This window comes from Neopsephotus bourkii, unplaced genomic scaffold, assembly GCF_033783945.1.
Source record: "Neopsephotus bourkii isolate Nb327-2 ecotype Australia unplaced genomic scaffold, CSIRO-AGI_Nbou_v1 NB_1629, whole genome shotgun sequence".
NCBI classification, from domain to species: Eukaryota; Metazoa; Chordata; class Aves; order Psittaciformes; family Psittacidae; genus Neopsephotus; species Neopsephotus bourkii.
This window is the reverse complement of record NW_026902104.1, coordinates 438834-461893: the sequence shown is the minus strand read 5'-3', so window position 1 is coordinate 461893 and position 23060 is coordinate 438834. Positions and strand designations below refer to the sequence as shown.

Here is a 23060-nt window from a genome sequence, read left to right as displayed (position 1 = left end):
TCTCCTGCCAGCGCCTCATGTGCCCTCCTCCACGGCCTCCCCACCGCTCCAGCTCCCCGCTCTCAAACAGCGCCCGGGGCACGCTGCCAACCCCTCCTGCCGGGCGGCAAAACACGTGGGACGGCCGGCGGCTGCTCTCCTCTGCTGGGCCGGGCCGGGCCGGCCGACGGGGCCTGCTCTAGAGGCGGGGCGGAGCGGGAGGACACACAGGGGGGCCGCGGACACCGCCCGCAGCCGGCGGGGCAGCAGGAAGGGGAGCGCCGCTGGCGAGCACCCCGGCGTTCGCAGCGCTCCCCCCGCCCCCGGCGGCCATTACCTCATGGCCCAGCCCCGCTGCGGGGAGGGGCCGAGCGTCGCCCAGCAACCGGCCCCCTGCCGCGGCCGAGGTCCGCGCAGCCGCTCGTGTGCCAGAGAAGGGGCTGCTTGTGAGCACCTGGGCCCGGTTGTGAAGGACAGGGCTGGTACAGCCGGCACACGGCCACGGCGACCTGCTCGTGGAGTTCCTGCGGTGCAGGCGAGAGCGCTGCCTGCGTGAGCGGGGCAAAAGGGCTGGAGCAAAACCCCGGCCGAGCACCCAGGCAGGCTGCAGGGCCGCTGGTGGACGGAGCTAGCGACACGAGAATAGGGGAGAGGGTCCCGGTGAAATGTAGACATTCAAAATACGTGTTTCTTCGATCTGGTAGAAGAACGAAGGAGAGGAATCTTGCCTGTGCCCTTCTGAGGAGGCAAGTTGTGGTATGAGTGCGAGATACATTAGACATAAAATCCGCTAAGGAAAAGATTTGTTATTTATGCCCCACTCACAGAGAAAAGCTTCAGTCTAGATTCTTAATAAATCTAATCATAAACCAACCGCCCAAAAACAAAGAAACAAACGACCCACAGAGGAAACCATGACTTCTTGTTTCTTGTGGCTCACAGAACTATTTAGTGGAGGAGGGTTTGACTGCTGTTTACTGGCAAGGGAAGAAGAATTGTGTCCAAGGTTAGAGCTGGTAAGACAAAAAGTGGCAGCCGCACTGGTGAGAAGCCTGGGATGTGTTCTGACCTCGAGCAGGTGTAAATGGATTCGGGGTTAGACCCTTAATAACCCATAAAAATAAATGCTCCAGCCTTCACACATGCAAACAAAGAGAATCCTGCTTGGGTGATGGAGAACAGAGGCTTGACAGGCGCTACCAACAGGCGTGTCTTGAGGGCAGATCCCCTGGAAGTGACCGAGGGTGCAGTTGGATGGGACACGGGAGTCAGCCTAAATCTTTGCTGCAGCCAAAGGAGCAGGCTGCTCCCCCACTCCTGGCCTTCCCAGGGGATGGCTCTGCTGCTTAGGATTCCTCAGCGTGTGACTCAGTAATACTGAGTGCTAACAGAACTAATTATATTCTTTCCCTTGTCAGTTTTCTGTCAGATTAGTAAACTGAATAGATTCACACTAAGATCATAAAATATCATAAAAGAGCACAAAGGAAACGTTTTTGTCTGGGAGGTACAGGACCATCCTTTTGGTAACCCTGCACTCTTAAATCATTTAACTCCTCCCTGAAGTAGAAACTTCATGTTCCTTTAGGCAGTGTAACGCCTAGGTTAAAAAGGTTGGTCCCTTCCACTTCTCACCCTCAGCTGAGTCCTCCCATTGCTTCCTGCTTTATGCTGGGTCTTGTCGACACATGACCCAGTGAGCAAGCCAGATCTGGAGGTTTAAAAAAGGGTTGTTTTCTGATTAATTCCTGAAACAGCTAACAGTGGAGTCAGGAGTGACAGAAGTTGCTCAAGATGGGGAACAAGACTGGTTGCAAGCGAGGGATAGAGCCTTGCAGCAACAGCCAGGCACTTGTTATCATGCGTAACGTAAGCCTAGGACAGCAGTGAGGAGGAATGGTCTGCACAGGGAAGGGAAAGTTTTGAGGAAGAGTTTGGTCTGTGCTGCATGAAATGTCACTGAGAAGCAAGGGAAAAAGCAGGCTCCTAAGGGGATAATACTAATAAAAAATAAAAAGCCTTCAGTTGCACAAAAGCAAGAGAAAAACACACAACAGAGTCATCTTGGAACCAGAGCCCAGGAAGGAAATCAGTGCTGACAAAAAACCACCCCAGAAGGCAGAAACGATCTGCAGACAGAAGGAAACCTTGGAAGTAGAAAAGTGAAGATCCACACCAACAACAGAGAGAAGCAAGTCTGCCTGGCTAGAGACTTATTGACAAGAACCAACTGACCTGCCATGTCTCTAAGGAACAAGGATTTGAGATACACCGCTGAGGCCAGAAAGAGTCTTGTTAGAGCAAGGAGAAGCCCTTCACAGTGGGACAAATGGCAGTGACATGCCCCATTTATTCCCAGACAGTGTGTGGGAGTGCATCAGGGAGAGAACTGGGGACTATGAGATTGCCAGCCTGTCCCCTGCAAGGTGTGTCTTTATGTTGCTTGTGGGATAGGCAGCTGTTGTTTGGTGGTTCCTGCACTAAATCCTCCTTATGATTTGTTGTTGCACGGTGCTTAGTGCACATAAGCATGCTCCATTGCATTATGGTTCATCCACCTAGCAATTGGCATCTTATTGGCAACTGACACAAGTACCCAGATAAGCTTCCTAGATTTCTCTGATCTTTCTGTTTTCATTATTCTCTCAATTTCCACTCTCTTCTTGATTATAACATATTTATCACATTCACTCCCAATTTTGCTTCCTTGATTACATCTCCAGAAGAGACATATTTCCACCTTGCTAAAATAGAAGACTTCTCAAATACACTTTTCAGTGAGAATGCTGTTGCTTTTTCTTGCATGTTATTCACTCTAGAACTTGATTTCTTTACAGGGACTATAAAATAATACAATATTGCCTTAAAAGCATTTGAAACAGTTTCAGAAATCTGTGGTTAGTTTGCCAGCTGAAATCCCAATTGCAGCTACCATTGTAGATGATTTTAATCTCAGAGCGTAAGTTAACTCCAGTGGGCACAAACAAATGATCTGAAAAAATAAAGCATACCTTTAAACCATACCCACAAATGTATTTCTGAATAGCTGTGTCATGGAGTTAAGAAGAAAGAAGTTGCAGTGCTTCCTCTTCTTGTTCTTCCTGCTGGTACCTGCTGTGACTGGCCCCATTTCTCACACTTTTATATCCGCATGGGCTAAGTAATGCTTTAAGCCCTTTAAAAGGAGCTATGAAGTATCTGCATAATGCTGCCCGCACGGCATCTTCTCTTGTTTAAATGGTGGCTCTTGTAAAGCTAGTGTTGCTTTAACTTGAATATCAATAAACGAAAATTCTTGTAAGTTATCTGACTGAGCATCTGAAACTTAAAAATGTGACATCTTTTGATGGATTTTCTTCTGGTTTTGTGGTTTATTTGGGTTTTTTTGTTGGTTTGTTTGTTTACAGCAAGGTATGCAATGCTACCTTTGCTGGAAAAGTCAAAGCAGAAAAGCTTTTCTTGCTCCATGCTCTATGCTTCCTTTAGCTAGCATCAGCCAGCACCAATGCTTTCTCCTTCTTCAAGTGCTACTCTTCTGGAAATTTCTTTCCTGTAAAGAGGGTGCATCTGTCAGGAGCAATACCAGCTTAGAGCATTGGTTGGAAGTGTCAGTGCAACTGTGATCCAAGGACAACAGGCACATGTAATTTCAAAAGAACAGAAGGAATGAGAAGCTAAACCAATTAAGTGAAGGTTTATCGATAAACTAAAGCATAACCACAAGCAGAGTTGACAAATAAAATGAAGATAAAAAGGTCTTAAGGAAAAATATCATCAAAAATGACATGCATAGAGGATCATATATAATAATTATGGCAAAATAAAGCATTATTCCACAGCATAGAGTCTGAAAAAAAAAAAACCTGAAGAAAGGAAACAGTGACTGAGGATGGGGTTTTGCACATATTTGACATTAATGAAATGCAAGTTGGAATAGTTTGTAAAGCTCAGATTAGCATTAGAAGTGAAGACAAGTACACAAACAAACAGGAAATTAAATGCAAGATAGTGGGTTAATGATAAATGTGCCAGGCATGCATTTTGCAAGAAAAGGGGAATAAAAAGTGCAATCAAGCAAAGCCAAATGAAAATTACACTGTGGAATGATGATAATACCTTCAAGACATTGTGTGTTCTAATTAGGATGCAAAGGATATCCTGAACACACAAGCTGAATCTTCAGAATATACAACAGTAAAGTCACTGCTTTCTGCAGAAACAGCGAAGCTCTATATGTAATAATAGAGCATTTGACTCCTGTGTGAGGCCAAACTGCTGAATGTATTTGAAGAAAATGGGATGTTTGTCCAACATGTTATACCTAGACAGTACAGCATCTGCTTTACACACTATCTATTGCATCAGAGTAAGGAATAGATCAAACATGGAAATACACAGAAAAATACAACATTACTAGTATTTCTACTTTATCTCAAAATAGCATAAGCAGCATGGTAGTCACTGCAAGAGCAAGATTTTGACAAGGCGTATTCAGCCTTCCTGCATCAGCAAGGCTGTCATCTCACCATACCTCAGAAACCAGCAGGCAAGCTTAGGTGTTCAGAATGCTGTTAGTAGGGAACATTGCAGCAGCAGAGTATCAGCTTTGCCAACTGGGTAATCAGCATCAGAGCTGATGATATGCAAGAATGTGGTATGAGGAATGCCTGCAGGAACTGTGGTAGTCCGTAACAATTAACCCCATCTCTTTAGCAGATAAAACTCAGCACAAGCAATAACAAAGAGGAAGTTGGTTTGACTTTGGTATCATTTAAAGAGCAGTGGCTGACTTCCCAAGGAAACCCAGTGACTTTGGGAAGGTAAAAGTAACTTGTAATATACCAACCTTCAAAGGTATTAACTCAAGAGTACTAAAACTTGCAGAGTATCTCACCACATCTCTTTCAAACCTTAGACATACGCAAAGCATTGAGACCATAATGAAGGAAGAGGCAACCCAGCATGCTATACATGAAGTACTGGTGATCTTACAAGTTGATCCAGTGAGGTGAGATTTGGAGCCTTGTTCTTGTAAGAGAACCCACAAGTAGTTTTTGCCTCACCAGTGAAACAAACACATTGGAAGGGACTGTTTTGCCTTTTAGCTGTTTCTGCAGCTAAAAGGTCAACCCTATGATTGATAAATTCCCAGATAAGAATCCCAGGAGCTATAAAAGAATCTGAAAAATCATTGCTACTCCCAAATATCAGCAGCACACGATCCTGAAGCTGTAACATTTACATTTATTTAACAACTTCAAGAGGGATCAGTGACTACAGCAGCCTCGTACCAAAAACCAAGGTGACTAACTTATGAGAACCTTAATGTTACCACAGAAATGCAGAAATAAAGAAAAACAAAGTTTCACTCAAACAATGAAAGTATGTGCTAGTTTTAAGAGGATGTTGGAAAAGAATCTGGGGATAAAAAACACAAGATAAAGATGTGCTTATGTCCATTGTTCTGCTGAAAGATCAGAGAAGTGGCTCTGTGTGCTTCCCAGGAATGACAGAAAGATCAAGGTGGATGGAACATCCAAATATGATAGATGAGTAACTGAATCATCATACCCAGAACACTGAGAATAGAAACTCTCCTGAGAATGGGGTCAGTCTGGAATAGAAAGAAACACCATGTACTAGCAAGATGGGGTAGAGCATGAGTAATCATGATAGCTGGGAGAAAAATTAGTGCATCTGGCAAAATAAAACACAAGTGTATAGCATCTTCTACAGACATTAGAGAAAGCTACAAGATCTTAGTAAAGGAAAACAAAACATGGAAACATACCTTAAAACTATAGGCTGCTAATCAGGCTTTTGGGAATCAGGCAAAATGTCAGAGGCTTCTGTAGTACCCATTGAGGGTAGAGCCCTGAAGTGTTTAAACATTCCTGAACTATGTGGTTACAATCACAAGATCTCAGTTTACCTTAAATTAGATCATATACTTATTTGAGAACAACAATTTGATTGCATCTGACTGTCTCATATAATAGCCAGGCAAATAGCAAGGCTGAGTTTGCTGTACAAATTGCTGAGAGGATTGAAATGGTGCAAACAGCACACAGAATATTTTACATTCCTTTCTTGAATGTTGAAAATATTCCCACAGAAAAGTTCACTGCAGTTGAGTACAATGCTTGAAGTCATGTTCAGTAACAGACTAAAGGAGTAATAGGCTAAACAAGGAAAAAAAACCCAAACACTAAAGGTAAGAGTCCTATAATTGCAGCCCTGATATGCATTTGTATTTAGATTATTTCTTCATGGTAACCCATCACTGAAAGCAAGTAAAATATTTGAAGAGAGAATTCCTGATTCTTATACTAAATCAAAGGGAAAGTTCCCCATCTGGAGCATATTGAAATTGTCTGTATCTTTCTTATCATCTGGATGTACATGTAATGAAGTGTGTGTAGCAACAACAACAACAAAGCAACACAGTTCCAAACTAAGAGGTATCGGAAAAAAAGAGGGGTGTAAGTCAACGTGTCCCCTGTATCTGCCTTTAATTACACCAAAAATTCTTCATCATGGAGACATTTAATTTAAAAAGCTATGAAACTCTGGTTTGTTTGGTATTAAAGCATTGTTTTGTGAGTCTTTTTCTGTACTTTGCAATGTTATTGCCACTTTTATATGAAGATTTCAACAGATTTTGTTAAAGTTCATACCATCTCACTCCCCCAGAATGGGATACTTACCCCCTTGGCATAAAATCAATCTCTAACCTAGACTAATATAACAGAAATCTGTAGGTAGGACAACACTAGAAATTTGGAAGCAAAGGCAATAACTTGATAGTTACTATGGCTTAGTTTGGACAAGGACAATGAAATTATGTGACTTTTTAAAGATCTGCTATCAAACTGCTGTCAGGACTGGTCTGCAATTGAGCTAATATTCTACTCTTTCTTCTTTGTATCAGTCACCCTCATCAGAGCCAAAGATACAGATTTCTAAAATCTAAATAAAGCCCTCTTCAAAGGATACTTTTCTTGTGCTTACTAAGAGAAACTAGGTGATGTCTACTTACACATTTGGTTTATTTATATCAACTACTCATTTACATTAAAAAAGAAATGGAAAAAATACTGTGCTTGTTTTGCTTCAAAGCTGCAGCTTCCTTGGGAATTCCAGATCAACTCTGCAATGGCTGAGAAATTAGGCTGCAGAATGGGATAGGATCTGAAATTGTTAAGAAGTGAGCATTTTTGCCATGCACATATATGGCATGATATGTTTTGATGTTAGAAGTCCCGTCAATTCTATGTGGATATTCAATAAACCAGCTGCAGCACTGACCTCTTCTTACCAGCCTTGTAGACTCTCTACCAAACCCAACAGCTGAACTGTGACAGAACTCTTGGCAAGCTGTGTAATTCATGAAGCTTTATTTCCTCCAGTTCTGTGCTTTGTGTCTACAGCCTCTGCTGTCTGAGACAGTATTAAACAAAGCTGAAGCATTTTTTGCAGATGACACCTTTCTAATATCCTTCTCCCAAGCAGGGTGGGTTGGGTTGGTTTTGTTTTTTGTTACAGAATTAGGGAGGTTTCAGTTCATACTGAAATCTTCCCTAAAGTGGGGGTAAAAAATCTGACCATCTCTTACCATACAGCTTATAGAAACATTGAATCCTTTCTGCTAAGTATACTACTAATTTTATAAAATCTGGTTGAAATGGATCAATGAGTTCAAAACTGTTTAGGAAATCAAGTTGAAAGTGGGATAATGGACAAAACAGAATCCCAGATTGGTTTGTGTTGGAAGGGACCTCAAAGCTCATCCAGTTTCAACCCCCTGACATGGGCAGGTACATCTTCCACTAGAGCAGGTTGTTCCAAGCCCAATCCAACCTGGCCTTGAACACTGCCAGGGATGGGGCAGCCACAGCTTCTCTGGGCACCCTGTCCCTGGAACGCCATTTAACTTGTCCTGGAAAGACAGACCAAACGTGAAATGTTTTGTCATGCAATGAGGAAAAGATGCCGACTTGAATTTTTCAAAGGCCTTGCAAAACCAAAAGCAGACAAACACAAACCCCAAACACAACCCTTCAATGAAGAATGAAGTGAAAACACAGTTAAAAACGGAAAGCAGTCGTTCCACGGGCTCAATGTTGTCACAACGAAGTACCCCTCAATGAGGCTTTTACAAACCGCTGTAACAGGACTGGCAACGCTACCTGATGTGTTGTCCGATGCTCGGCCCATGGCGGTTTAATAGCAAAGCCCCACAACCAAGATCGCAAGGCCTGGGATTCCCGCTCCTCCTGAGGGGCTTCCCTCCACCACGGGCTGAGGTACGGCTCAGCCCGCCCGCCCGTCAGCCCCACGCTCGCGGTTCCCCGGCGGCCGGACGGATGCGCCCCCTCCTGTCTCGACTGCAACCCGCAACATCCGGGAACTCCGGTCTGGCCTCGGCCTCCGCCCCGCTCTGACATCAGCGCCTTCCGACCCAATGGCGGCTCCGCTCTGTTTCCGGCGTCTGGCCTCGTCTCCTGGATACAAGCGCGAGGTCGCGACCATCCGAGCGGTGCGCGGGGGGGGTAGGCAGGACAGACCCATGGGGGCCTGGCTCTGTGTTCTCGCTAGAATAAAAGCAAAACCCACAACAGCCCCTGGACTCTCTCTGACTGTTGTACCGCTGCTCCTCCCGCTCGCTGTATTTTGTGGTGTGCGCGGACCAGCTTCCCGCCGGAACCCCTCCTCCCTCCCCTTGTGTCATGGAATGCTCCAGTCGTGTGGTGATTTCGGTTGATGGCGGCGGCAGCGGAGGCAGTGCTGTTGCCTGGTCCATCCGCTGCCCCACAGGTACGGCTGTCGCTTCCTATCCGCCTCCCGTCCTGCGGCCGGGTAACGGCTCGTAGGGAGCGCGAGCCTAACGGCCGGCGGCGCGCGGAGCCACACCCCGCCCCTCACGTCGTCCTCCCGCTCCCGCCTTAGTCCCGCTCCCGCCTTAGTCCCGCACCCGCGGCCATGCCATGAAGCCGTGGGATGGTTTGGGTTGGAAGGGACCTTGAATTGGATTGGGAAGTCCAGTTCCGACTCCCCAGTTCGAGTCCCGGGGGCTGCAGTGCAGCTTTGACTACAGGAGGTCTCGGGTCCTCTCACGAGGAGAGGGAACAATGTGTTGGCGCCCAGAGCGAATGCGGTTTCCTCAGCAGCTGCAGTCTGTTGCTTTGGGTGCTTCTGTGAAGTTTAAGATCTGGCTCCTTACAGGCGGGTGTGTGGCCGGCTTCCACAGCAGCTAGTTCTTCTCGAGATGGTTCTTTGCACTTTTTGTGTCACTTTGTTTGATCTCTTCATGCTTTATGTCGAAACTAATGAATTCTAGCTGTTGAAAGTCTCTCTCGTATGTCACGCTCCATTAGTTTGTGTACTGAAATGGCGACATAGCCGTTATGAGATTTAGGGTTGTAAGACAAGGTGCTTTGCTTTTCCCCGTGGCCTCTTGCGGACTTGCTAACCTGCATGTGAAAGCACTCCCAGTCATGAGGTAGCGATGAAGATTTCCCTTTCCCATGACTGCTGTGTGCCAGTGTGGGTTTGTGTGTTGTTGGTCTTGCTTTTGTCAGATAACCAGGTATTTCTGTGCTTGTCACCGAGCCTGGCATGCATTTGTATGGTTTGGTTCATGAGGTGATGATTATGTTTTTCAGATGTCCAAAATGAGGTATCTTTCATACATCTAATGTGTATATATGCTTCAGTCTTGTGACAGGGTGCACATCAGGTTTGAAGTATTCCTGAGAAAGAAGAGGTGCAAGGCAGGGGATGTGGACATGTAAATCTCGTGGGTGAGCTCTAGTTCCGCCATTTCTTTTGCTGGATGCATTTCTATGGCATTGATGGTCTGGAGGCTTTGTATATTACGGGAAGACGTTGAGAGGATTTTTTTGTTTGGTTGGTTGTGGGTTTTTTTTTAAGATGAAAGAACATAAGGAATGGTGTGAATCAGAAAACAGAAGTAGAGAAATGGACACCCCAATCTGTTCTGAAGCTTTATCTTTGTGCCTTATTTTGGGGTGTCTGGCACACTAATTGCTATATAATCAACTTGTTCTCATAGGTAACTCTAGGAAAAAAAGCCTTCCTATCCTATCTTACACTGGCTGTACCTAGCTGTTTGCTTAGTGCTACATAAACTAATTTACAATATTAACCTGAAAGCTTTTGAATTGCAGTGATGGGATTCTTTCTTCTTTTGAGAAGAAAACTTCTGTCTTGGGTAACTCTCTGTGATAAAGGAAATCCTAGAGTCATGAGGCTGTTATGGCTGTTGTGAATTCTGGGTCACCTGGGTTGTACTGGGCACCTGATGATGTTCTGGCAAGAAACATTATTTTAGTGACTGGCGTTTTGTTGTTTGGTGCTGCGTAAAGCTGTGTTGTATTTTGAAGTCTTGACTGAAAACTTGGGGGTTCCCTGGTCTTCATTTTGTCACTCTGGGAGCTCTGTGTCTCATGAAAGAGTTAAACTGAAATTGAGTTTGTGATTTGTGATTAGGCATCTGCAGCTGTTCTACTTAAGCCTTTCCTTTCTATCTTTACTCGTAATTCCTGTTATTGTAGTTCTTTCTCCAATATGCTGCTTTTCTGTGGTTTTAGGATAACTGCATCGAGAACTGGTCTTGTTGAAAAAAAGCAGTTTTATAAACAAAATGGAGTAAATCATGCAGAGATGAGAAAGAACAACTCCTCGGCTTGGAGCTAATTAAATTGGTAGTTGGAAGAACTAGGCAAGAATGTGAAGCTGTCCTGGAGCTGGAAGAACTTACTACAAGATAATTACTGAGGAGTAACTCTCAATATATCCTGCTTCTGAATGTGCTGGTATTGGGATTTTCTTTGTCTATGCTTTTAACTCAGTGGAATAGTTGAGGAGCAGGATGGAAAGCAGAACTCTTATTTCACATATTATAGATGCTTCACTGTTTTGCTGTCAGTTCTCCCCTTGTTCTGAGATTCTCAGAGAAAATAATTATGGAACAAAAAAATTAACCAGACTCTTATGAGAAGCTTCTATTTAAATAAATAAATGTCACCTGCTAGGTTTGCAACAAATGACAAAGATTTTGTTTAAGTGTGTAAATGAAAGCATTCTTAAGACAAAAATTATAGTTAATATTAATAATAACATTAATATTCACAAAGTTCTGTGTTTTTCAGTTGCACTGTTTGAACTGGCATTTGGCAGGTTTAAATTACATCATGAAAAGTTGCAGGGGCACATTTGCCTGAAGTGCCATTGGGCAGAAATGTCAATCTTTTTTTCCAAGGCTTTCAGTACAGTATATTTTCATTTGGACAGCAGTTTTATGTAGAACATGCAGTTTTCAATTTGGCAGTATGATTGCTATTTACAGATAAATTACTTAGAATTTGTAGTTGCTGGGCCATCTCTAACTTTTTGAATGTGTTAAGAGCTTTGGAAGTAGAAAATCCTATTACTTGTTCAAAATTTGGATCACATTGCCTGAGAGGAGGACTTCTTTGAAAGCATTATATACTTGTTAGACATATATAATGCCAGTTTTGAGAATTGGAAGGGTAAATACTATACACCAGAAACTATTAAATTAGAATAATTTCCCCTTCTCCTTCTTTGTTTAAAAGTTTATTTGTTTATGAGACTAATACCATGTTTCTAATCCATTGCCTGTAGAGCATCCTTAAGCATGGAGAACTTCGTTCTGTATGAGGAGATCGGAAGAGGAAATAAGACAGTTGTCTATAAAGGAAGAAGAAAGGGAACAATTAATTTTGTTGCCATTCTTTGCACTGACAAATGCAAAAGAGCTGAAATAACAAACTGGGTAAGTAGTGTTTGCTTTTTTGGAGGTTGGTTGTGGTTTTTTTTCCTGCTAAATCTGGGAAAAGAAACAGCTTACAGAACCCTGTAGAACAGGTAATACAAGAGAAAAATACTATGTGCTTCTTTACATGAAATTTGTCAGTATTTAGGTCAGCTTCTTAAGATTTTAAATCCTTGTACTTCAGATACAGTCTTATTTTAATGTATTTATTTCTTCATCTGTTTTTACTGTTGCTTAAATCATATGCATAAACCCATGTTTACAGGGAGAGAACTTTTAAAAACAGTTATTTTCATGTAGTAGTTTGCTTTATTTTGCTATTAGTTGTGCAAATTCAGTGGTAGTAATATCTTCCAGTAAATAAACAATCTCTTAATTACCAAGAAGAAATTATTTTTGATGAAACAATAGCATTAAGGTAAATTAATTCTGTTTTGTGAGATCTTGGCAACATTTTAAATGTACACATTCTGGAAAAGAAACTGTAACTGATACAGTTAGACATTTAAATTTTCTATTTTTCCAGTAGATAAATTTTGTTTCTGCATTGGGTTGACCATGGTTGGACACCAGGTGCCCATCAAAGCCAATCTATCACACCCACACCCCTCCTCAGCTGTACAGAGGAGAGAAAATATAACAAAAGGCTTGTGGATCAAGATAAGGACAAGGAGAGGTCACTCACCAATTCATCTAATTCATCAACATTCATCCAGTTACTGTGGTGGGCAAAACAGACTCAGCTTGAGGAAATTAGATTATTGCCTATCAAATGAGAGTAGGATAACGAGAAATAAAAGCAAATCTTAACCCACCTTCTCCTCAGTTTTGTCTTCTCAGACTTAGCTCCTGACTTCGCTGCCTCCTCCCTCTGAGTGGCACAGGGGGACAGGGAATGGGGGTTGCAGTCAGTTCATCATACATTGACTCTGCTGCTCCTTCTTCCTCAGATTCTTCCCCTGCTCTGGCATGGGGTCCTCTTAGAAAGCTGTCAGGGATACCTTACAACTCTGATAAATTACACAGGCCTCTGTAGAGATCAGGCTATGTAGTTTTAATAGAAATACAGATTTCTAGGGACCTTTGAATGATTGCTCTTGCCTAATAAGATTAAGAAAGATGAAAAAAATGTCTTTTTACTTCCTCATACTGTACTCACCATGCTGTTTCACACTTTTATTCTCACTAAAAAAGAAACTAGGAATGCAAACTTAACTCCAAATTCTGATTTTCAGTTTGTTATTGTTTTAATGATGCAGGAAGGTTAGACAGTGCTTATAATTTTGGGTTAGGGAACTTTTTTACTCTTATTCTCCAGTTATGTATGTTAAAAACTTTGTTCTAGGTTCGTCTGACTCATAAAATCAGACACAGGAATATAGTGAGATTTCATGAATGGTATGAAACAAGCAACCATCTCTGGCTGGTAGTGGAATTATGCACAGGTAAGATAAGGTCAGAAGACAGAAATTTGTAGAGTAAGTATTTGTAAGAGATTTCTCATAACAGTTTCTTCACAACAAATATTTAGATCCTTCAAAAAAACTTAGTAATTATCTGATTATAAACTTGAGAATCCTATTTATGGACAAAAGTCTTTTTGCTTTTGGAGATATTTTTAGAAATGAATTGAAATAATGTTTCTCCTCTGCTTTACTGTATATATATGTTGACTGTTAAGTGATGTGACATCATGTTGGTTTTAAATAGCTGAAGAGATGGGGCTACTCATGTGAGCTTAAAACCAAATTGTGAATAGTTGGAGGGTAGTTAAGTAAAAATTACTTTAAGTTTTCTAAGGACTGTCAGCTTTGGTGTTTTCATTTTATAGCACACAATAAAAACAGCAAGGAGCAAATCAAGTAATAACATACAAAGGGCAATTCTGAAGCTAATAGTAAGTTTTTAGTTTTCTTCCTCTTCAGTAGTATTCTGACTTTTATGTTAAGATGTTTATTTGGGAGCTGTGGGAGCCCAAAACTGCCTTAAGTGATTCATTGAGCATTCAGATGTTCCTATCAATCCATTAAAGAAATCTGAGCTTTCTCCACTTGTGATAACTGCATATTTTAAACTCCAGATAGCGTGCTTTATTCCACATGGAAAGAAAAGAAGGCCAACTGTGCAAGTGACAAGTGCTCAGATTTTCGTATCTGGCTTTCATAGCCAAAGTCCATATTGCACACAGCATTTATTTCTATCCAGAATTCTATTTCAAAAGATACTGAAGAGAAGTTACAAGTTCTGGAAAAAACCCAGCTCATTCTTTCAGTGATTAAAAGTGAACACATATTATTAGACAGGAACCCTTTTATTGACTGCAGTTTGAACAATTATAATGCATTTTTTTTTACCTTGCAGTATTGCAGTTTGCTGCAAGGGGTGTGCCTTGAAGCTAAGTTACTTACAAATAGAATAAGACATAGATTTCTTACTAATTTTGTAGAGCCTTGAAAACTATTTTTGAAATATGGAAGGTCTCTCCCACTTGTCTCAAGGTGACAGTGTTTCTTCTGGGAGGAAGTAGGTAATGGGGGGAGAGAATTGATTTTTGCAAGGACAGAAACAGTAACAATCAGTGGGGAAAAGCATAGAGAGTGTATGTGAAGCCCAGGGAAGGACACAGGTGATAGAGGATATATATGAGGGCTGTTTGGAAGACTTTCCAGGTGTAATCTGATCAGAAACAGACTAAGGGTTGGTTGGATTTGCTGGAGAAAGAGAGTGGTGATTTTGGAGGGCCAGAGAAAGGTCTCATGTTAGGATGGTCTGAGCCTAGGCAGATACAAGTATGACTTGTTAGGGGAGGAAGCTGGGATTTGTGTGAGAAACATGAAAAGTGGAATTTTAGTCCATGATATTTTTAAGTTCTTTTAAAGAGGAAGGGGTGAAAATGAAAGAACTGGGACCCATAAGTCAAGAGAAGGGCTCTACAGAGATACCATGTGAAGAACAAACACAATCTTCTATTTACTTCCTCTTAATGTGTTTACCATGTTGTCTCACACTTGTGTTCTGATTGGAAAAGGAAGTAGGAATGCAAGTTGGACCCCAGCTTCTGATTTCCAGTTTGTTACTGGTTTAGTGATGCAGGAAGGTTAAATAGTGCTTACAGTTTTGGGTTGGTTTTCTTCTGTATTTTTAGAAATAGGTGAGTTGGGCAGGATCTCAGAGGAAAGTTATCTTTTCTCAACATACATTTAAATCTAAACTATTAAAGAACAAAGAAAAGAATTTATCTGTTGGATGTTTTTGACCTCTGGCTCTCAGAATGTAACTCAGCTTTGCTGCTTCTGTTGTCTGTGAATTCTGTGGACGATTGCCTGTCATTAGCTTTAGCTTTTGTTCACAGAAACTGATAGCTGCTCTTGATATTCTTTTAACTCGGGGATCAGGGATCTGGTGAAGGAATTTGAGTAAACCCATTCGGTGCTGTTACATTGTGACCTGACACAGTTCCTTGGTTTCTTCTTTTTTAATGTCTCCTTTATAAAATAAATAAATATGAAAGTAATTTTGAAGTCATGCACTCAATTTACTGTAGTCAAAATTAAGACTTCTTTTTGTCACAATATTGGAAATGGATTTTTTTTCTGTACATCTTAGTTTTTTTAGCTATTGGATAATCTCAAATATTTTTAGTATTTGCAGATACTAATTTTTACCTGACTTCATTTGAAGAAGCTTACATAATGTCCTTCGGAATGATTTGTGTGTCATCTTGTTTATATGCTTTTGCTGAATATGTATAAATGTATTTCAGGTGGTTCTCTAGAATCTGTTATTGCTCAAGATGAACATCTACCTGAAGATGTAGTGAGAGAATTTGGTGTTGATATGATTACTGGTTTATACCATATTCATAAGCTTGGAATTATCTTTTGTGAACTGACACCAGGAAAGGTAAGAAGGAGCATTATTTATAGGGGAAACTGCGTGTTACATTGTATGCCATGAGCTTTTAATCCATTATTTCTGTTTCACTGTTTGGAAGAAGCTCACCTCAGGTTGAAGGTTATTATTCAACAAGCAGTTGAGCTTTATAATATATGTGAAGACAGTGAGAGACAAGTCTATAGCTTGGATATTTTATGATCTAATTGATTTCTTACCCTGTTGTGTATTTGAATACAATGTGATAGGTTCTTTTTTATTTGCTGTACTGGTTTGAATAATGAAAGATTTTAGTTCTCTGTCCTTGGACGTGTAACTTTGTGATTATACCTATTCTCTCATGCTGCAGAACATTTTGAAGTCACAGAAAATGATAGTGAGGAAGTAAAGTTAACTAAACTTTCTTTGTTAATAAGCTTTCCTATTGTTTCCAAATGCCCTTTAAGTTGTCGTATCTTGCATAAAAATACAGCTCTTCGTTTAGCTTCTGATTTTGTGTGTGTGTGTAATTTATGTATAGTTTTGTCAAAGTCCATATTTGTTTTTAATTTATGTAGTCACCACAATATAACCACAAATTCTTGCTTAAGGGTAACTGGTTTTGATCTTGATCTGCAAGTGATCAAGTTGCCCTTCTCTGAATTTTCTGCAATACCTTGCACAATTATACTCAATTTCTGACCTTTATGGATCCAAAGCAGTAAAAGCTGTATGAATAAAGCATAATGGAGGTGATTCTGTGTTCTTCCAAAAAATAATGTTGCACTGAAGTACTCTTTTAAGCACTAAATACAGAGTGCTTCCCCTCCCTCGTTGAATGAGCTATTTCTTCAAACAACATTTTTGAGGTTATGAAGCGTTTAATGATGAGAATAAGCAGTGACTGCATGGAGAGAACTCTTGTCATCTTTGGACAAAATCTTTGGACTATTCTGCTAAATAAAATGAAAAGATTCGCTTTTTTTCTTCTTGAATGAGGCAGTGTTTCTTTTTACTACACTTTTGTGTTCCTATACACTGTTTTTCTATATGCTCTACTTTTACTTTCTTTTCTACAGTAAGTATCATCGTTTTTCATTGAGATTTAATAATGAGTAAACAGAAATGTGCATTAAACTTCTTAAGGGTCCTATTGTAAGAGTCTGATTTCTTGATTATAAGAAAAAAAGATAGGATTGGTGTTGCCTTAAAACTTTTCAGTGTTTCCAGTGATAATGATCATCTCTGTGTGCCTAAATAGTTTGAGGTTGTGGTTTACTTATTTTTCTAAATAAATTATTTTATACTTTGTGTTGGAAATTTCAGCAGTCATCAGTTTTAATATATGATACTTGTCTGTTGGATCTTATTTATTCTTCTAGATTCTGCTAGAAGGGCCTGGCACTTTGAAATTCAGTAACTTTTGCTTGGCTAAAATGGATGGTGAAAACCTGGAAGAATATTTTGCTTCAGTTGCATCTGAAGAGGTTGAAGGAGATGCCAGTGAAAGCACACCACAAAGATACCTGAAAAATAGATTTCGAGGTGCGATATTTTTACTAGCCAGAATAAACAAAAATTAACCAAAGGGACAGAATGGAAGGTGGAAAAAGCTTTTTGTCTGAAGTAATTTGGAGAGAAGACCTTGAAATGAAGTAGTTTGTTGTTCTTTTGGGGCTGGCTAAATTTCTAGAGAAACTGAAAAACTGATTTTGTCTCATCACTTGTAAAGATTAATGTGTTTACCTGTGTCTTCGCAATGGAAAGCATGGTCTGTACATTTTCTGTAAGCAGGTTTAACATATCATGGATGGATTGGTTTTTGTTGGTTTGTTGGGTTTTTTTTGTTCTTTTAGTTTTTTAAGTAATCTCAAACCCAAAATTTAGCCCTTAAGGAAGATTGTTAAGAGAGATCATATCTTACAAAGGGAGCAACACCTGCAAGTGAGTGGAAAGAAAAGAAACTGTCTTTACCAGCATATGTTAATAATTTGAAGTTTCACAAAGTCAGTTTAACTAGACATGGAAAAAATATACTTCTGTCTGTCATAGAAATTAACATATTAACAATTCCTGAGTTGTCCTGCTTTTTGTAAATAGACTTAAGGTTATTTTTTGGATTGAAGCTCATAGGTAGGTGATTGTAGACTACAGTATACCTGTATAACAGACTTTCAACATAACAGGATTTCTTTTTTTCTTTAGTTTTCTTTTTGAAGTTTGACATCAAATCCCTACAGTTTGCAGTAGGCTGCAAATACAGTGTTATTTTTTTGTCAGAGAACAAGAAAAATTCAGAAACTTGGTTGTAACCTTCTAATCTTTATTAGTTGTCATCTCAGAGCATCTCACAGACCTCTGTTTCCAAGATAATGGTGTGTCATAGCAGTTACTGTTATTGAGAAGAATGGAATTAATGGCAATATTTTATGGGAACAAGGAGAGCTTTTTTAATACATTTCTGTCTCCTGCTGAAAGTCCACAGTGGAAATAGTGAGATCAAGACCAGATCTTTATTCAGGAAGAAATACAAATCTAATCTCTTTCCTGTTGCCCTTCAGAAGAGCTGTTTTGATGTGTGTAGTTAATGACCTTTTGTTACTTAAAACCCAAGAGCAAAAGAATCCAAAATAAACTCTTTAAAGGACTATGGATTTGGCACTTTTGCTGAGTCTCTGTAATTTGCAAAGAGATTCTTGACAACTGAATCAGTGTTTAGATTGGAATTACTATCAAAATAGAAACTGTGTATTTTTCTGTAGTAAGATAAGGGTTTGTAAATAAGCTGTTATAATTTGAGATGTGAAATTTTCATAGTGTTTTAGTGTGAATGTAACTATAGCTAGCTTTGATCAGTGGTCTTCTGGTCTAGTGACCTTGTTTTTTTACCAGTTTTCTAACTTCATGAAGGTTTCTGTCTTGGGCTAGCTTTTGAAAACAAGAAACCTCTGCCAAACCTGATGTAACATAATTATTTCTATTATGTGAGAATGATGTTGGTTTACCGTTCTGCTCAATTTGCTTGGCTCTAGAAGCTGTCAAGTCATATCAAAACATTCTTTGCATTAATCACTGTGTTACAGAAGTGTAACACAAGTCATCTTGGTTAATAGAAGTGAAATAATCAACAAAATACTGTATATAATCCTGCATAATTCAATAAAAGGAGAGAAGTTCATTTGAAACTACTTACAGTAAAACTTGCAGTTTTTTTATACTAAGTGAAGATCATCTCTAACTCAAGTGTGAGACAAAGGTTGAAGTGTTGAAAATAATAAATGCTGATTGAATAATCAAAGTGCATTGCATGTGCTGTGTTTTGTAGGCTCTCCTTTATATGCAGCTCCAGAAGCAATAAAGGGAGAAGACTTCTCCAAAGCCAGTGATCTATGGTCCTTGGGATGTATACTTTATGAAATGTTCGCAGGTTGTAAGTTTGTGTATCTATTTAATATCTGTGATAATGGAAACATAGGTCATGACCCCAGAGTAAATTCTTATTGATTTTTTCTAGGGAAGTTAAGACATAGAAAACCTTAAGGCAGGTTTTAAAGATTTCTTGAAGACTGTACTAAATGTACTTTAATAGAATGGTCATTACCAAATAATCAAGTGAAGTAATGCTGTTAAGTTGACCTTTTGACTGTGATCTAAATGTTTTAATACTAACTGACGTGTTTTGTTTAAAGGCTATGAGTTAAAATTATAGGAGACCTTGAATTCTGACAGTGTCATGTTTTTAATCTCCTCAGTATTATATCCTGGGTACATTAGTTTGACTTTTATACTAGTGAAAGAGTTTTCTCTTTCAAAACTAGAATCATTTGGTTTCCTGCAGATAAAGTACACATTAGCATTGGCTGCAGGTGGAAGGAAAATTTAATCACAAAAAAGAATTACAGTGCAGCCTTCTGAAGTCTTAAATAATACACTGATCTGTTGGGGCAGAATAGTTACACAGATACTGAGATTTCTGCCTAGACCTTCTGCTGTTGTTGTCTCATTGCTGATACATACAGGGCTGTCATGGTGACCTCCATCTTTGGGGCCTTTTTCTATCTACAGTCTCTTTTTTAAAATTTTTAATTTAAGGGTTTGTATTTAAATTGACAAAAGAACTTGATAAATAAAATTAGGGCTGAGGGTGTTTATTCCTTTGGATGTTTCCATGGGAAAATGAGCTCATCATATCATTGCACCTAACAGCCATTTTGAAGTCTGCCTAATCTGTGAATCACACTTCTGTTTGTTTGCAGGAAGACCACCATTCTTCTCAAACAGCTTTTCTGAATTAATTGAAAAGATTTTACATGAAGATCCATTGCCACCTACACCAAAGGGTTATTGTTATTCTGTTGTTATTAAATAAATCGAATCAGAATAATTCTTAGAAAGTTAAAGTTCTGTTTTGCACTGTTTCGTCTGAGGCTGACTGCGGGTATCTGTTAGCTGTCCAAATCTTAGCACTGCTTTCCTTTGACAAGAGCTTTTGTCCTGTTAATGATGAGTGCCTATTTCCCTTTTGACAGACAGGCATATCTTTTAGTATTAAGAATGAAAAGTAAATCTGCTTTCTGGGATGGAATTTTTATTTCGGTCGTACTGGGCATCAGTGGTATGCCTGGAGACCCGTAAATAGCAGTGCCTCTTTTCAGTTCATAGTAATGTAGTGAAACCAATGACCAGTAGAATTAAAACTGCTGTTGCTTGTTTCAATTACAAGACTGATTTTGCTTTCTAAGTGAATAAAGTGCATTTCATAGTTCTGAGCTCTTAGAAGTGGGGTCTCAGTTAAATAAGAAATTTGAAAGCCTGTTTCCTATAATGGGGTGCAAGAGTGGTTCTCTTAAAATTATCATTGTTGGGGGAAATTTAATTGCAATATAAGCAGATTTCAACTCCACTTTATTTTTTAGTAATAGCTATATGGTACTTGGAGAGGGCTTTTTTCACATACAAACAAATTTTAGTTTGGTGACTAAGTATTGGTGGGATTTTTGTTTTTGAGGGGTTTGGATATTTTTAGGATCTTTTGAAATTCAAAGAATGTACATCTAAGATTCTTAATACAGTCAATATTTTTTTTTTGATGAAATTACTGTTAAAAAGAGTGTTTAGCATGATCTGTAGATAATGATTTGATCTATGTTTTGTGATGGTTGGTTTTGCTGCCAAATGCTTATCTCCTGTGATGCTTCTATTTACAGTTTCTGCTTTTCAGAAGCCTTCTGCTGAGTTCATTAGTTTACTTGATGGGTTGCTTCAAAAGGATCCTCAGAAAAGGTAAACCATCTAATCCATGACAATTGTTTGCATTGTCTTTTTTTCACCTCTGGAGAAATTGCTATAGTACTGAATATGTAGATGTAGATTTGTAGATGACAATGCAAATATTACTTCATCTCTTATATAAAAGAGCAAATTGTGCTTTTTCTTTTATGAAAACACAGAATCAGTATTTGGATTAAGTATATCTTTATATTTTTGTAGCTAGTGCTACATAGGTAACTTTATAACAGGCAGATTGAAAATTGGGTGGCTTTGCTTTTCCAGAGCAATGGACACATCTATTTTGTGAGGCTTTGATTTATAGCTGATATAGTTATATTGTTAAATAACATAAGATTATAATTTGTAGGGTAGTGTAGCTAATTAATGCATGGAGACTGGCTATGCTGTCTCATACGTCTGTGTTGCCTGAATGAGCCATTCTGATTTAAGGCAAAAAGTTTATCCTGAAGAGAATTTACTTGTTGATCAGATAAAGGCAAACAACAGGTTTAATTGCTCTGTAGTGTCACTGGATTCAAAACCTAGTGTGGTATATGTCTGGAGCTGTACTTTGCTTTTTGACTTTATTTGTTGCTTTTCAAAGGCTGAATTGGACAGACCTATTGCAGCATCCATTCTGGAAAGGATCCCTTAGCCATTGTGGTGATGATTCTAGAGACGCATGCTCAAGGTACTGGATTTTCAAGGAAGACTTTGTTTATACAAGCAAAAAACAGTGAACAGTTTAGGATGTTTAGGAATTGTATCATCCTATTAGCGTATTACACTGTTTGCTTTGAAACTGTTTGTTTCCTCCTGGCTATAGAATGTGTTAAAATTTACTGCTGAAATAAGTGCTCTCATTTTCATTTATTTGTTTATTTAATAATGATGCACAGTAATTTGACTTAATTTTTTTTTTAAGCTTTTGTGGAATTATATAAATGTGGCTCATTTTTATCTTTAGTGAGATTTTTTTTGTTTATGCATTAGGTTTAGAGCATCACAAAGCGTCTTAGCTTTATGATTCAGCCTCATATCCTTCAAATGCAGCTGACCCATATTCTGGGCTTGTGACACAAAGCATTAATATGGGGTATTTCGTTCAAGATTTGTAATACTCTACACTGTTATATATGCAGAAAAACCCAAACCCTTTGAGAACATATGTTCTGTGTATGAAAAGTTAGGCTTCTTCAAGCCCCCCTGTTACCTTGCTCGGTTGTTTTTTTGTTTTAAATTTTGAATTAGGATATTTAGTGTTGATTTTTTTGCTCTTTTGTTCTAAATATTTGAAAGATACTTTAGGTTCCAATCTAAAGTACTAATGTGAAAATAGCATTCTTTCAGAATGCTATATGTTTTTGTGTTTGGTCTATTTTAACATCCTCTTGTGCTGTTAAATACCTGTTTCTGATACCAGTGTGGCAGTATGTTTGTTGTTAATGTTTATTCTAGGCTCTTTGCCTGTTAATTTATTACTGGTTTTGCCACCAAGGGAAGTAAGAAGTCAAGATTTGTAGATTATACCACAAAGTAAGAATTTCTTCGATGTTTTAGCAGGCTTATGTTAACCTCCACCACAGTCATCATCTTTGAGTTCCTCAAACATAAGTCTGTCAGAGAATCAGAAGAACCTTAATCTCTTACAAAATATTGGCCTTATTATTTGACCTTGTTCCTGAGGTTTTTGTAATGCCTCTGAAATAACCTGCTGAGGTTTGCACTCACCATATTGCTGTATTGCCAAATACAGCAAACATAGGACACAGGCTTGACATGCAAAAGAAGCTCAGTACTTTCTTAAATATAGGCGCATGTATTTTCTTCACAATGTGTGTTTGATGTCCTGGCTAGCCTTAAGGACAGTTACAAGACCCAGTTCCACGTGAATAATAGAGGTGTATATTAAAAACCCCAAACAACCAGAATCAATAAACTTGCGCTCAAGTGCGACATGTAAATCATGAAGCAGAATAGAGGTAGTTCTTATTGATCTTAATCTAGGCTAGATTTAATTATTAGAAGTAGGTTTCTTTTGTCTTTCATCTGTGAAGACTGAATGGTCTCTAAAGGTTTTAATATTTCTTTATAGCTCTGGTATTATGGGGTAATA

The 23060-nt window shown here is 39.2% G+C and overlaps 1 protein-coding gene across 1 annotated transcript in view; it reads left to right on the top strand.

Annotated features, from left to right (window-relative positions):
• The first annotated feature begins 10556 nt into the window (after positions 1–10556).
• ULK4 (unc-51 like kinase 4) overlaps positions 10557–23060 on the top strand; it is a 185473-nt gene continuing 172969 nt past the window's right edge. The window contains exons 1-9 of the mRNA XM_061373135.1: positions 10557–10769; positions 11608–11800; positions 13146–13245; positions 15564–15703; positions 17056–17218; positions 18999–19100; positions 19930–20013; positions 20881–20956; positions 21549–21635. Of these exons, the coding sequence (XP_061229119.1) occupies positions 11663–11800; positions 13146–13245; positions 15564–15703; positions 17056–17218; positions 18999–19100; positions 19930–20013; positions 20881–20956; positions 21549–21635 (890 nt within the window). The 5' untranslated portion in view covers positions 10557–10769; positions 11608–11662. The remainder of the gene's footprint in view (positions 10770–11607; positions 11801–13145; positions 13246–15563; positions 15704–17055; positions 17219–18998; positions 19101–19929; positions 20014–20880; positions 20957–21548; positions 21636–23060) is intronic.